Source organism: Macrotis lagotis, chromosome 1, assembly GCF_037893015.1.
Source record: "Macrotis lagotis isolate mMagLag1 chromosome 1, bilby.v1.9.chrom.fasta, whole genome shotgun sequence".
In the NCBI taxonomy this organism is placed as follows: domain Eukaryota; kingdom Metazoa; phylum Chordata; class Mammalia; order Peramelemorphia; family Peramelidae; genus Macrotis; species Macrotis lagotis.
The window spans coordinates 40,419,481-40,434,131 of record NC_133658.1 but is presented as its reverse complement, the minus strand read 5'-3'; the positions used below and the strand labels follow the sequence as shown (position 1 = coordinate 40,434,131).

The 14,651-nt window shown below is 38.8% G+C and overlaps 1 protein-coding gene across 1 annotated transcript; it reads right to left on the bottom strand.

Moving 5' to 3' along the window:
* Positions 1 to 1,708: 1,708 nt before the first annotated feature.
* Positions 1,709 to 5,562, bottom strand: LOC141505234 (eppin-like). The gene is made up of 3 exons (XM_074210930.1): positions 5,116 to 5,562; positions 4,713 to 4,844; positions 1,709 to 1,749 (listed from the first exon to the last, which is right to left on the bottom strand). The coding sequence occupies exons 1-3, from the start codon at positions 5,213 to 5,215 to the stop codon at positions 1,709 to 1,711; spliced, it is 273 nt and encodes a 90-aa protein (XP_074067031.1). The 5' UTR covers positions 5,216 to 5,562.
* Positions 5,563 to 14,651: the final 9,089 nt, after the last annotated feature.

Below are 14,651 nucleotides of genomic sequence, written 5' to 3'. Positions count from 1 at the left end.
GTTCTATTTTGGGATATTTGCAAATATCATATGCAACTGAAATCTCCTTCTTTATAGCCCACTGCCACTTCTGCCATATGTGTGTGTGTGTGTGTGTGTGTGTGTGTGTGTGTGTGTGTGTATGGACAAAGTGAGCATACTGAAAACTATCAAAAACTGAACTCATTTATCACATTGTTGCAGCCCCCTTCCTCCATTCATACCCATACTCAGCATTCTCCAGTTTAAAATTTTTCCATTCCCTCTATTACTACATGGTATGTATGTAGGGGATTTAAGGAGAATAGGAGACTGATACAGTTAAATTAGAACAGATGATCCCATCTGGATCATGCAAACACATACTCCATACATATATATATGCATATATATATATATATATGTATGTATGTGTTTATCCATCATTCTCAAAGAAGACCATGACATCAGGGAAGTGATGCCATGACAAGCACATGAATTGCGTTTGAATGAGGGGGATACTGTGCTAAGTCACCAACCTCACTTTTTACCAGAACCAGGTCCTCCTGACTCCAAGACCAGTGCTCTATCTATTGTGTCACCAGTCATCCTGGTATGTACACATATGGATGCATGGATATATTTACACACACACACACACACACACACACACACATGTGTGTGTGTGTGTGTGTGTGTGTATAAGAATGGTCTTTCTGTGGATGTAGGCAATGATGATGGACATAGGTGAGAGTAATTCTTTGCCCTAAAAATTCTCACCCAGAAGTCTCTCATGGTCCAGAATCAACAGCAGCTATAAATAACTTGCTCTTGGGGAATAAGTCATTGGAGCAGATCCAGAAAAGCAATAGCAAGGAATTCAAAAGGAAACCCATAAAATACAGACAGAAGACATCCTTCTTTCTTGGGTTCCAGGACACATCATAAAATTTTTACCCCACCTAGAGACTTTTTAATGTGAAAATTATTCACCTCTTTCTCTGATCACGCTTTCTCCTCTAAATCAACCTGGAATATTAATGGAATAATGAACATCAATTGATTTTCATTCTCAAAAACTGGCATAGACAACATAGACCACATGACCACGCAAGTTTCTAAAAATGCCCTTGATGGAACAGTGGGAGTTAGAAAACAGTAGCAAGGGAAAGAACAGAGATACCAGGCAAAAGGGGACAGTCACTCACTATAGATTGAATATATTAGACAAATTATGTCTGTGATCCCATCCAGATTCAAAGCCCATCATTCCATTATCACATGGTGGGAGAGGGAATATTATGTCCTGTATCACATTTGAGAAGAGAAAAAAACAGAAAGAAATGGGACATTATGAAAAGAACACTCTGTCTCTCCCAAAGAATAACAGGTTTACACCAGTATTAATGAGCAAACTATTATTAACTGTTGGTTACTTTCTCTGGCTGAATTTTGCAGTTTTTCTCTTTTGAATCTCTATTTAATGACTCAATAAATTTCTGTTTTCTACCCTAGTCAGACTCTGTCTGAAAAAATACTCTCTTCAATTCAGAGACTATATCTTAGGAAGGACATTGCCAATCCACAGCATGTCCATAAGAAGGCAAACAGAATGAGGAGGGGACTGGAGAAACTAAATCAAAGGAATGGTTGAATCAAACATCTGTCAATCTATAAGCATTGATTAAGTGCTTGCTATGTGTCAATCATTGTGGTAAACTATAGGAATTCAAAGATAGAAAAGCAAAATCTACCTTCCAATTACATGCTTATGCCACAATCTAACAGCCACTGACATTTCAGGCCTCATCCTTCTGAAACTTATACTGAGATTTGTAGGGAAAAAAATCTAGACAGGAAAAAGTTGAGTGAAAAGTTGAAGCTAGTAAGGGAGACATGCCCAGGTCACATATTTAAGAAGTCACAGAACATGAGTGAATGGAATTCCAACTTTTGCACTGACTTCCCAATGGGCTTTGTGTATAACAGGCATCCAATAATGGAAGGGAGGGAATGAGCTCCCCCTCACTGGAGCCCTTCAAGCAGAAACAGGAGGTCTACTTGCAATGGAATATTGGGGAGAAGGTCCTGGAGAAGTAACACGAAACCAAATGATCCCTGAGGTCACCTGTAGATCTAAGATACTGCCATTCTGTACATCGGCTCTTAAGTCCTCTGAAGAGCTTCACATTTGACTAAATTCCAATAGGTAATGGTTCACCTTTCAGCCTGTTTTTCGAGAAGGAATCCTGTGTCCTAGAGAAGAAAGAATAAAACACAAACTTGTCATCTCCAAGATGTCCCTCCCCTTGTCCCTGGACCTTCTCCTCTCACCCCCTATAAGCAAGATATCCAGCCTTTATCTCACTCTCTTCTGGATCATGGATTTAATGTCCCAGGTAGCCTAGTTATCTCCACATGTCACCTCTTCATTCTGATTTCCTCCTCTTTGTGTCTTTGCCAACCTGTGCTAATCCTGTCATCACCATATATCTCTACAGTAAACTCAAACTCCTATGACACCCTATCATTTTCAGAATCCAATAAAAAAAATCTTTCTTTGGCATTCAAAGTCCATCATACCTTCTTTCCAATCTTCCTACACCTTTCATTCTCCCATGGACTTTTTGATCCAGTGACATTGACCTCTTGATACAAAAGACCATCCATCTTCCCAAACTGGACCTTTTTCCTAGCTGCTCCCCTCCATGCCTGGAAAGTCCTCCCTCCTCATCTGTCCCTCCTGGCTTCCCTGCTGTCCTTCCAATCCCAATAAAATCCCACTTCCCCATCCCCCTTAATTCCAACATTTCCCTTTATTAACTATTCCTAATTTATCCTGAATATAGCATATTTAAATATGAATTCCTGGAGGGCAAGCAAAGAGCTTGTCTTTTACCTCTTTGATATTCCCAGTCCTTACCATAAGTCCTGACCCAATATAGATGTTAGAAAAGTTTATGGACTAATACTGTACCACTTATCCAGAATTTCCAACTCTTGCTCTTCCTGACCCCATCCTATCTCTAGCTACTAAATCTTTCTCCTTCAGGGACAGCTAAAATGTCACTTCCTCCAGGACACTGATTGGATTTCATACATAAATACACCCACAAAAAATATGAGCTTCCCTTGCTGGGAGAGTTCACAACCCTTACTTTGCTGGCAATTAAATGCCTTAGTCATATTCTGATCAATATTAAACTTGATTGCAAAGAAGGAGATTGTTACCAGGAACCATTTGGTCCCAGAGAGTGGATATTATCACAGACATTGAAATGTTACTGTGTTAACAGGATATTTAAGAAGTATAATTTAATAAGTATGCATATGTACTCAAAAAGGACACCAAGGGGCAACTAAATGGTACAATGGATAGAGCACCAGCCCTGGAGTCAGGAGGACCTTGTCCAACCTTAGACACTTGATACTTGCTTAGCTGTATGACCTTGGGCAACCCACTTAACCCCATTACCTTGCAAAAATCCAAAAGCAAAAAAGAGAAGGAAAAAAAGGGACAATACCATTGTCTTATCTGAAAATGGGCCCCATCTCTGGAGGGTTTTGAAAAGTTAAACCTTACAGCCAATCCAAGTTGGGAGTCAGCACCAACCTTGAAAAAGAGTCAATTGGTCAAAGAACAAATGGTGTTCCTGTCAGTGTATTTGAATTCCTTCAAGGAAGGGACATAGAGTTGTTCATGGGCTCCATTTGGATTAGACAGTGGGGCCTTCTATTACTATCCAAAGGTCCATCTGATCATTGTCCTCACAGTGGTCAGGAATTAATGGGGCTCAGAGCCTAATTGAAACCATGGTGTCTTCCTCAAAGTCTAGGGCCCTTTCCATTAAACCATACTACTGCCTCCTGGATGTCTTGGCCTCACCAAATACCAAGCAGGTCTTATTGCAAACATCATGAGACTGGAAGTTGTTTTTGTTTTTACTGCATGGGCTGTACTCGAAGGGGAAGCAATCATTTTCTCTTATGTTGTAGTACCATCGCGTCACAGAATGATAACAAGGCACCTGTCTGACCATTTGTGCACATGGGTCTGAAAGGAGATTGAAGAGTTGGAGATCAAAGAGTCTGAGGGTCACATTGCCCCCCCCCCATCACCATACATCACTATACATCATCAATGTTGACTACTTTATCTGGAAAAAGAGCCTTCACCTGTCTCCTAAGTCCAACTGTATGCCCTTGGGGTCAATGTCTGTGACCCCAAAGTCCCATTGCTAGGTTGTGGCTCAGGATCACATAGTGAAAGAGCTGGAGATGGGATGCAAATGTCCTCCTCCTTATTCAAGCCCTTTCTCACCATATCTTCTTCCTCAGCTTAGAGCATAGGGGGAGGCAGGTTTGGGGCCCTGAATAGAAGCAGACATCCTGAGGCATGGGTGAGAGCAAGGTGGGACACTGCCTCAACTAGACTCTTTCCCTCTTCTCCTTTGAAATTTCTACCTCTCTTTGCAAGACCAACTCAAATGCCAGCTCTTCCAGGAAGCTGTCTCTGGTTTTGGAACCATTTTCTCTCTTGGTTCTCTTCCTGAATTCACATAAATGCTGATTATGGATCTCTATTTGTGCTCTGCCCAAAAGACTGGAGACTGGAAGTTCTCAAGGTCAGGCAGTGATCTAAACTTCCTATCACTCCTAGAGCTCATCAAAGCTCTCTGGTCCTGGTAAGCAGGTGCTTCACAAAAGTCTGCTAACTGACTGGTTTGATGAAGAAAGGAAGAAATGGTGCATACCTTCCTTGGGATCTAAGCATTTCTTTCCACAGCTGTACATGCAACATTTCTCTGGACCCTTGCAATGCCTGTCTTTGGCACATTCCCTAGCCTCTTTGTAAACACATTTTATTGTGACTCGGGGACATCTACCTAGGAGAGACCAAAGCATGACTCATTCTTTTGTCATCCTTTCTTCCCCTTCCATTTATCCCCTAGCCCTCTCCCATTCTATGTTTGCTTCTGAAAGAAACTCTTTGGGAAAATTTGCTGAGTTTCATCTGAGTACATGGCAGAGTATCTCCCTTCCTATCTGGTTCTGGTCTTTCCCACAGTCCTCCCCTGGCCCCCTGCCCAGCTATAGAAATCTACTCCAGGAGAGGGAACAATTTTTATCCCCATCACCTCCCCCATATCCTACTACCTAATTTTCTTATATTTCCAAAAGCCAGTAGCTTCTTGTGGTCCTGAATCAGAATGAGCAGCAACAGCAGCAGGATCAAAGGGCGTCCTGGAGAACCCATGGTGTTGAGGGCTGGATGGGGTAAGGGCTCTTCTCTCCCAAGGCCTCTCCCTGCTTGCTGACGTGGTTGCGTGGTTGCTTGGCTTCTTAATCTGGCCTGCTATGGGACTTGATTCTCCAGCCAATCTCCAAGCTGTTTACCCATGCCTAACTATGAGTAGGGCTATGTCAACTTGCCAGAGCCCCACCTACCAAAACCTCCCTGAAGAGCTGGACTAACCAGTCCATAATGTTTCCTCAGCCCATGGCTAGGCATCCAAGGGATTGCACTAATTTGAGTCAGACCAAGAACAGGTCAGGGGATATCATGAACCTCTTCCTCCCTAGGTTCATGAGGCACCCACATACCCTGCTATTTCCCACCTTCCTTCTTATGCTCTTCCCCTTTCCCTGATCACTTCTTTCTATCCTTTAAAACCCATCCTAAACATCACCTCTTCCAGTTGGCTGATTCTTGTCTTTCATTATCAAAGACAAAAATGGTATCACTATGTTAGAGACATGTTGCAGTTCTCTGATTTTTCTCCGACCAAAGGAGCTTAAAAGCCTCTACTACAAATTGGACCCAAATAGTTCAAGTGAACACCTGGCATGAGTTTTCACAACTTCACAATTTTAATTCCTTTGAATTACTTCTATTCTGACTTGCTTATAGAGCACAGCACCCTCTCTCTTGAGGACATGAGAATATATGTCTCCTATGCTGCACAATCAATTCCAAAGTTCTTACAGAGACCTTGAGAATATCCCTGTATCAGTTCTTGTGTACCCCCTTCCCATTGAACTCTTGCCCTTTGTATACATATAGCATTCTAACATCATGACAAGCCCATCTTAGTTGCATTCCCTGCACTAACATTTGAATGTCTGGCTGTTTAACTGGAGAAAGGACCTCAGTGTCTGGTTTCTTATCCTCTCAGTTGATCTTCAGAATCTTCCTAAGACAATTTAAATGGAAGAAATTCAATTTCCTCATATGACACTGGTAGACTGTCCAGGTTTTTCAGGCATATAGCAATGAGGTCAGCCCAACAGCTCTGTAGACCTTCAGTTTATAGTAAGTCTAATACCTCTTCTCTCCCATACCTTCTTTCAGAGTCTCCCAAACACGGAACTAGATCTGGAAATGTTTCTGTCAATGTCTTCATGAATGTGTGCTTCCCTAGAAAAAACTTCAAGCTAAGTAAACTTATCCACAATATTAAAAAGTTCTCCATTTGCTTCTATTGATGGTTCCACAAATAGATAGTGTGATGCTGACCAATGGAGCTCCTGTGTTTTCATGGTGTAAATTGTTAGACCAAATTTGACATAAGCAGCAGAGAATCTATCCATACTTTGCTTCATCACAACTTCAGAGGCTGCATTGGGTGCACAATCATCTGCAAACAAAAAATCATGCACAAACTCTCCCTCCATTTTGGACTTGTAGATATCTACAAGTTGAAGAATTTACCAGGAGTGTGGTAACTGATCTTGATGCTATGCTCTATCCTCAGTGAAGGCATCAGATAACATGACCAAAAAACATGACCAAATAAAAAGAACATGGGAGCAAGGATACAACCTTGTTTCATTCCACTGATGACTAGGAAATCTCAAGAGTATCATCCACTATCCAGAACCCCATAAGCATGGCATCATGAAATTGATGTACAATACTAATTACCTTCTCCAACAACCAAATTTTGACATAATTTTTCATAAGCCCTCATGACTGATGGTATCAAAGGCCTTATTCATATCAACAAATGGTGTATACAGATTTCTGTTCTGCTCCTGGCATTTTTCCTGGAGCTGTTGGGCAGCAAACACCATATCATCCATTGCTCGACCCTTTCTGAAGCCACATTGGCTCTTAGGGAAGTGATCATTTTCCAGGTGAAGGATCAGTATATTAAGGAGAAGTCTCACTAGAGTCTTATCTAAAAGAAAAAGACCTCTGTGACTGTCATGGGATAGTCTCTTTACCTTTACAGAAATGGACAGTGTAGGCATCCTTGAACTCCTGGGGATAACCTCTTCATGCCATATAACCTGGAAAATTTCAATCAGCTTTTGTATGAACAATGGTTCCCCCATCCTGCAAATTTCAACTGGAATAGAATCAGCACCATGTGCTTTGCCAGATGAAATGAGCAAAATGGAGTTCCAAACCTCTTCTTCATTTGGAAATTCAGGGGTGAATTGCTACAACTTGAGGTAAATGGTCAATGGCTTCCACATTGATTGATGATGATTTGTTAAGAACAAGATGGACAGAACATCTCCCTAGCATCATGTCCCTATCACTAATCAATGTTGATTCATTTGCATTGAGTAGTTGAGATACTTCATACGTTTTGGGGGGCATCACAAAAGCATAATGGGTCATTATTATCAGCATAAAACTGAATTATATCTGCCTTCTTTCTGAGCCAAGAATCTTGCATCTTGCTAAGCTTCACTTGTATTTTATTTTTGATGGAATTAAATATCTTCTTAGAAATGGTTGAACTACCCTGCTGGTAAATCCTGTGGAATTCTCATTTCTCATTTAGCAGTTTCTGTATTTCATCAAACCAGTATTGATTGTTTGCAAATGTTCTGACCCAGATGAGCAAATGCAATGCCATACATCAAATCTCTGAAACCTTCCTACTCCTTTACTGCTCCACTATTGCCAACTGTGTGACTCAACTTTCCTTGAAAGTGAGCAATATGGGGCGGCTAGGTGGCACAGTGGATAAAGCACCGGCCCTGGAGTCAGGAGTACCTGGGTTCAAATCCGGTCTCAAACACTTAATAATTACCTAGCTGTGTGGCCTTGGGCAAGCCACTTAACCCCATTTGCCTTGAAAAACCCTAAAAAAAGTGAGCAACAAATTGTTCCCATTCAGAGAACCACTCTAATCTCTTGACATTAATTCTTCTGGTAGTCATTTTGCCTTGAGGACACTGCTTTGGTTGAATGTGAATGTGAATATTTAGCTTGGAAGGGATGAGTCTGTGATGAATCCAGCACTCTGTAACACAGATTGTCCTCACCACTCTTACATACTGTTTGTCTCTTCCCTTTACAATCACATGGTCTATTAGATGTCAATTTTTGCTTCAGGATGCATCCAGGAAGTTTTATTGTGTTAAGGTAAATGAAAGACAGTTTTGTGGTGGAGAGAGAGAGGGTGCTGTGCTCTATAAGCAATAGTGACCACTGCTGTTGTTGCTTCCAGTTCCATTTCATCTCATGACTCCCTATAGTGTCTGGTAGTCTAAGTCTTCTCTAGTATTAAAATCACCCAGAATTATAAGTTTGTCCTCTTTTTGGTACATTGTTGATAAGGTCTCTAGGCTTTCATAACATTTTTCTTTGATTCCATCAGATTTCATAATGGTAATAGCATAGGCACTGAAGATGGTGCCAAAGTGTTTTCCTGAAAGTAGAAATGACATTGGCATAAACCTGCTGTTCACCGCTTTTGGTAAGCATACAAGTTGTTGACTAAATTAATTTTGATTGCAAAATCTACCCCAGCTTCACAATGCTCCCCTTTAATTCTGTCACTTCAGAAAAACATGTATCCAGAGGCATCTAGATGGCACAGCAGATAGAGCACCAGCCAGGAGAACCTGAGTTCAAGTTTGGTCTCAGACACTTAATATTTAACTAACTTTGTGACCTTGAGCAAGTCACTTAACTCCATTGCCTTGTAAAAAACAAGCAAAAAAAATGTGTATCCAGCTCCAATTCCAGTAAATTGGTCTTCATTTATTACTCTTATTTCACTCAGGCTTGCTTTTTGGATATGATATCTGATGAGTTTTCTTGCAACAACAACTGTTTGATACAGTCTCTAAATTAAACTTCAGATAGAACTTCAGTACTTCAGATAGAATCTGACCAGAGCAGAAAACAGAGTCATTAACTAAAGAAATAATAGAAAGAAAAAGAGTAAAATTTAGTCAGGGAAAGTAACAAATTGTTGATAATGTTGTGTTCACAAACACTGATGTAAGCCTGGTTATTTTAGGGTGAGACACAGTGCTCCCTCCAGATTGTCTCATTAACTTCTGTTTGTTCTTCTCAAATATGTTGAAAAACAGAATATTCCCTCTCTTCCTCCCACCATATGATAATGGGATGATGAGCTTTGAATTTGGATGGGATCCCAGACATAAATTATCTAATCCATTCAATCTATAGTCACAGATTGTCCCCTTTCTCCTGTGATCTCTTTTTTTCCCTTGCTAATGTTTTCTTACTCCCATGGTTCTATTAAGAAAATTTTAGAAGCTTGCCTGGTCATGTGGTCTGTGTTGTCTCTACTGGTAGCTGTTGAGAAGAATGAGTAGTCTGGGAACATCAAATAATATTCATTAATTTGCTCCAAGTTGATTTACAGGAGGGAGTGTGAACAGAGAAAGGAGATGAATAAGTGCCTGTTAAGCAGTTCCCTAGATGGAGTAAAACTTCAGGAGGTATCCTGGGACTCAAGAAAGAAGGGTGTCAGGGCAGCTAGGTGGCATACTGGATAAAGCACCGGCCCTGGAGTCAGGAGTACCTGGGTTCAAACCCGGCCTCAGACACTTAATAATTACCTAGCTGTGTGGCCTTGGGCAAGCCACTTAACCCCATTTGCCTTGCAAAAACCTTAAAAAAAGAAGAAGGGTGTCTTGTGTGTGTTTTCTGTGGGGTTCCTTTTGAATTTCATGCTGTTATTTATCTGAGTCTTCCCAATCAATGACTTATTCCTCAACAACAAGATATTGTTTTGTAAGAATTTATGGGATGAAATATTTTTCTTACCTATACCCATCATCAGTACCTACCTCTACAGACATAGACATAAATACACATATGTATACACACATATATACATATGGGTATATATGCACATATGGATTGCATATATGATGCCCAAATGGGATCCTCTATTCTAATTTAACTCCATCCGTCTCCTATTCCTCTTAAATCTCTTTCATATTTCCCATATCTTGAAGTAATAGAAGGAATAGAAAATTTATAAAGTGGAGAATGTTGAGCCTCGGTGGAAATGGAGGAAGCAGGTTGCAACAATATGATAAAGATGTTCAGTGTTTGATAGATTTCAGCATATTCAAAATGACTTTAAATAGGCAGAGCTGGCAACTGAATGTAAAGAAGGAGGTTTCAGTTTCCATGTAAGGATAAACTCCCTAATAATTACAAATACCCCAAAAATAGAAAAATCTATCCAATGAAGTAGTGAGCTCCCCAATATTGGGACTTTGTTAAAGATGGAAAAGAAGTGTAAGGGTTGCCACTTTTTAAAAATGCTGTAAAGAAGAATCCCATCAAGATGAGGACTGGCTTATATGATCTCAGAAAGATTCCAAGACCCACTAAGGGTTTGAAGATTGGTCTTGGCCAGTTCAGTTAAATTAGGGACTGGGAGGAGCTAATGGTAATTATTGGAACAGGGAATAAGGGATATTGAATATTAGATAAGGGAATAGTAAGAAGTATTAGAATTAAAAATTCTCAGTGATCTCTAGACAAGTTCTAAGTCAATCCAGGTTCTGAAATATATCACCTGTGATCTTGAGCAAGACACTTAACCTCTTTGGTTTCAGTATCTGTCGATGTCAGCTCGAACAAGTTTGGGTTAAAAGGTCAATTATGATTTAAAAAACCTAAGTTCTGGTGACTCTCAAGCTGAAGGCTTTCCACGGAACTCTGATTTGATAACACAACTGCATCATTTGTGGCCTCACTTGTTGATAGCCCTGTTCCCTAACTTCTTGACCTGGGCTACATCCTGCCAGGATACATCCTGCCCAAATTATAGTTACATCATTGTTTTTATCCTCTATGCTAATTTTGTGGTTTTCTGCTATAAAGAACTGTTTGATACTTTCAATAAACGGCTCTGCTGGTTGTCCTTCTAACACCCCCACCCAAGTGTACACATGTTTCTTTTCTATCCTGAGATAAATGAATCCCCTGATAGACAGAGGAACTCAACATTTGGCACCCTTACATGGGGCAGGCACAGGGGACCTGAAACTGTCCAGAGGCTGAGACAGTCTTTCCAGAGAAGAAAATGTCTGGTAAGGTTGTGGTAATCCCAGAATGATTAAGGTAAGAGGAAGGCTTGAAGATAAGCCAATCTGCATTGGTGACTTTTTCTTTTCTTTTTCCAAGCAGATACAAAGGGTACAATAGGGAAGGAACTATTTATAGAACTAAAAGAAGCCAGGGCATGACATAAATATTTTGAAGAACCTGGCTAAAGAGAAGGGCTTAAAAATTATCAAAAAAAAAAAAACACTGATAAGATTTTGCAGACTGAGATAAGAAAGAAATTTGTGTATAAAAGATATTCAGATCTAATGTTAACTTTAAGAGAACTTGTTTTATTTTGTCTTTAAGAGAATGAAATGTCAGTCTGGAAATCTTATGTTTCACGTAGGTTAAGAGTTAAATGTCTGATTTTTTTTTAGGTTTTTTGCAAGGCAAACAGGGTTAAGTGGCTTGCCCAAGGCCACACAGCTAGGTAATTATTAAGTGTCTGAGGCCGGGTTTGAACCCAGGTACTCCTGACTTCAGGGCCAGTGCTTTATCCACTACACCACCCAGCCACCCCTAAATGTTCAATTTTAAAGAAGTAAAATGGTAAACTCAGAAAAAGAGTGTACAAGAGATTGGGAGGTATACCTTAAGTGCAATTATTTCCAATAATATTGAGTATATGTGAGGGACTTTGAAAGATGATTGGGAAATTGAAAATTATGCAACCCATAGTTAGATAACTTGCTGATGAGAAAAATGTTGAAAAAGTTATGTGATCTAGCTTTGTCTAAATAAGCTATTTTACTTAATAATATCTAAGCCTAGAATTAATGATTGATTGCTTTGTAGAAGTAATGAGGGAAAATATCAGAAGTTATGACCCTCTGAGTTCCCTGAAATTTTTAAACAATGTGATGGACCTTATTCTAAACCTGTAGGTACAAGAATATATGCAATAATAGAAAAGAAATTATAGCTATATTATTGGTATCAAGAGAATGGCCACAATTCCTTAACATTTTTATAGATAGTAAGTATAATTATCATGTCACCAGATACATAGTAACAGCCTTTATTAATCATAACACTGATGTAGTATTATATCAACTCTTTAAAGAATTACTAGAAGTTACTAGAAATAGATACAATTAATTCCTTTTTAATTGAATATATAAATTCCCACCCTGGATTGCCTGGTTACACACACACACAAACACACACACACACACACACACACACACACACACACACATATTAAAGTAATCATCATAAGACCCATCTATTAACCCTTCAACTCCTTATAAGCTTAGTAGAAGAGTAAGCTAAACTGTCTCACAAAAAAAAAAATTCATCAGAATGCCTCTTTACTAAGGAAAGAATTTAAAATCACCAGAGAGCAAGCTAGGAATATAGTAAAATCCTGTCCACAAAGGGGTATTTATCTACCCCTCCAAATTATTTTAAGAATCCTAGAGGCCAGACTCCTAATCATTTATGGCAGATGGATGTGACTCATTATGCACCTTTTGTGAAAATGAAATCTATTCATGTTACTGTAGATACATTTAGTTCATATACAATGGCAACAGACCAAAGTTCAAAGGCTACTCAAGATGTGAATGATCATTTATTCTATTATTTTCAGGGATACCAAAATCTATAAAAACAGATAATAGCCCTGGACATACTTCTATTTTAAACAATTCTGTCTATATTACAATATAAGACATGTTTCAGGCATTCCTTATAATCCTACTGGTCAAGTCTATCGTTGAGAGGAAGAATGGGTTATTTAAAATATTCTCACATAAACAGAAAAGGGGGAATGTGGGGGAGAAGATATTGAACATGCCTAAATAAAGCTTTCTATTCATTAATTATTTGACTTTGGATGAAAAGAATAAAACGCTGGCTGAGAAACATTTTGGGTTACAAAATTACCATAGATAACATAATAAATACCCCTAACAGTATTCATAGAGTAATGTGGAAGGATACAAAAGATGAACATTTGAAAGGACTTGATCTATTACTAACCTGGGGTTGAGGGTATACTTTTGTTTTGTCCACAGAAGGAGAAACTGTTTGGATGTCAGAAAGGAACATCAGACCATGCAGACCAGATGATCAAGTGATATAAAAAATGAATAACTTACACCTAAGAAATCAAAGAAAAGAAAGCATAAGAGGAGAAGGAAGGACAGACCACACAAAAGGAAAGCACAAAATGGACTTAGAGAACAATTTGTGATGCTTATATTAATCATGAATAATTTGGGGACTGCAAAATGAACTGAATATTGGACTTCTGTCCAAAACTATACCATGGAGAGAAAAGTATGACTGAAATTGTTTTGACAGGGAAAGCTGAAAAATTATTTGGGATATAATAAAGTTACTATTGGAAATATCAAAGAAAAGATGCTAAAAAGTTAGGTATAATTTCTCTGACTTAAATAGTATCACACCTCATATAGAGGATTTTATGATCATTACTGAAAAAAAGAAGGGAAATAATATTAACTGTTACAATTACATTATTTGAGCATGTGTATGTAAAGAAGCTATGAATAAGAAAAAGATAGAAGCAGAATTAGTATGCATTACAAACTTCTGTAATGAACAATTTGTGTTAGGGAAGAAAAATTGTATGATTGGTTGTCTCCACCTGTAATTGGTATATGGTTACATGGTATTATTTCTGTTTTCAGTTTTGTTGTAATTATGATATCAATCATTTGTTGTTTGTCTCTCATTTTAAAAACTATCTTTGCTCTAAATAAGAGTGTGGGTTTCACAGTCAAGATGTTAAAAATCAAAGGATGGTACAAATCCAGTGCTGATCATGTTTTTTGTGAATTAATTCAATGACAGGAGAACCTCCCATCTGGAAGGTTTAAGAGATGTATTAGTTGTTTTGTAGTTGGAGTTATTATGCTTGTCTCTTATAGCCTCATCTGTATCACTTGCCCTGTCTATATATAATGCACAAACTTACAATTGTAAGTTTGGGCTTCCCAAAACAGTCAAGATATTGATAAGTAGTTTTTGCAAATGTTAGAGGGTTTGAAGAAGACAGTAGTTTCTACAGGGGATGAATTCTATATGGTAGAATTTAGACAAATATTAGTTGTGACTATCAATACATGCAAATTTGTGTGACCAGCCTAAAGTATGATGATACTCAATGGGAATGGGAAAAGGTTAAGAATCACCTTAATGGATTGTTTGATAATTCTACTATATGTTTGGTATTGATGATTTGTATAAGTTGGCAAAAGATATCCAAGAAGCCTCCCAGTGAGACTTGATCCCTGAAAAGACAGCTAGTAAGATAATTAAATTGGTTTCAACATCCCACTCTCCTCGGGCATTGGACCCAGAGTATTATGCAATTATGTCTCAT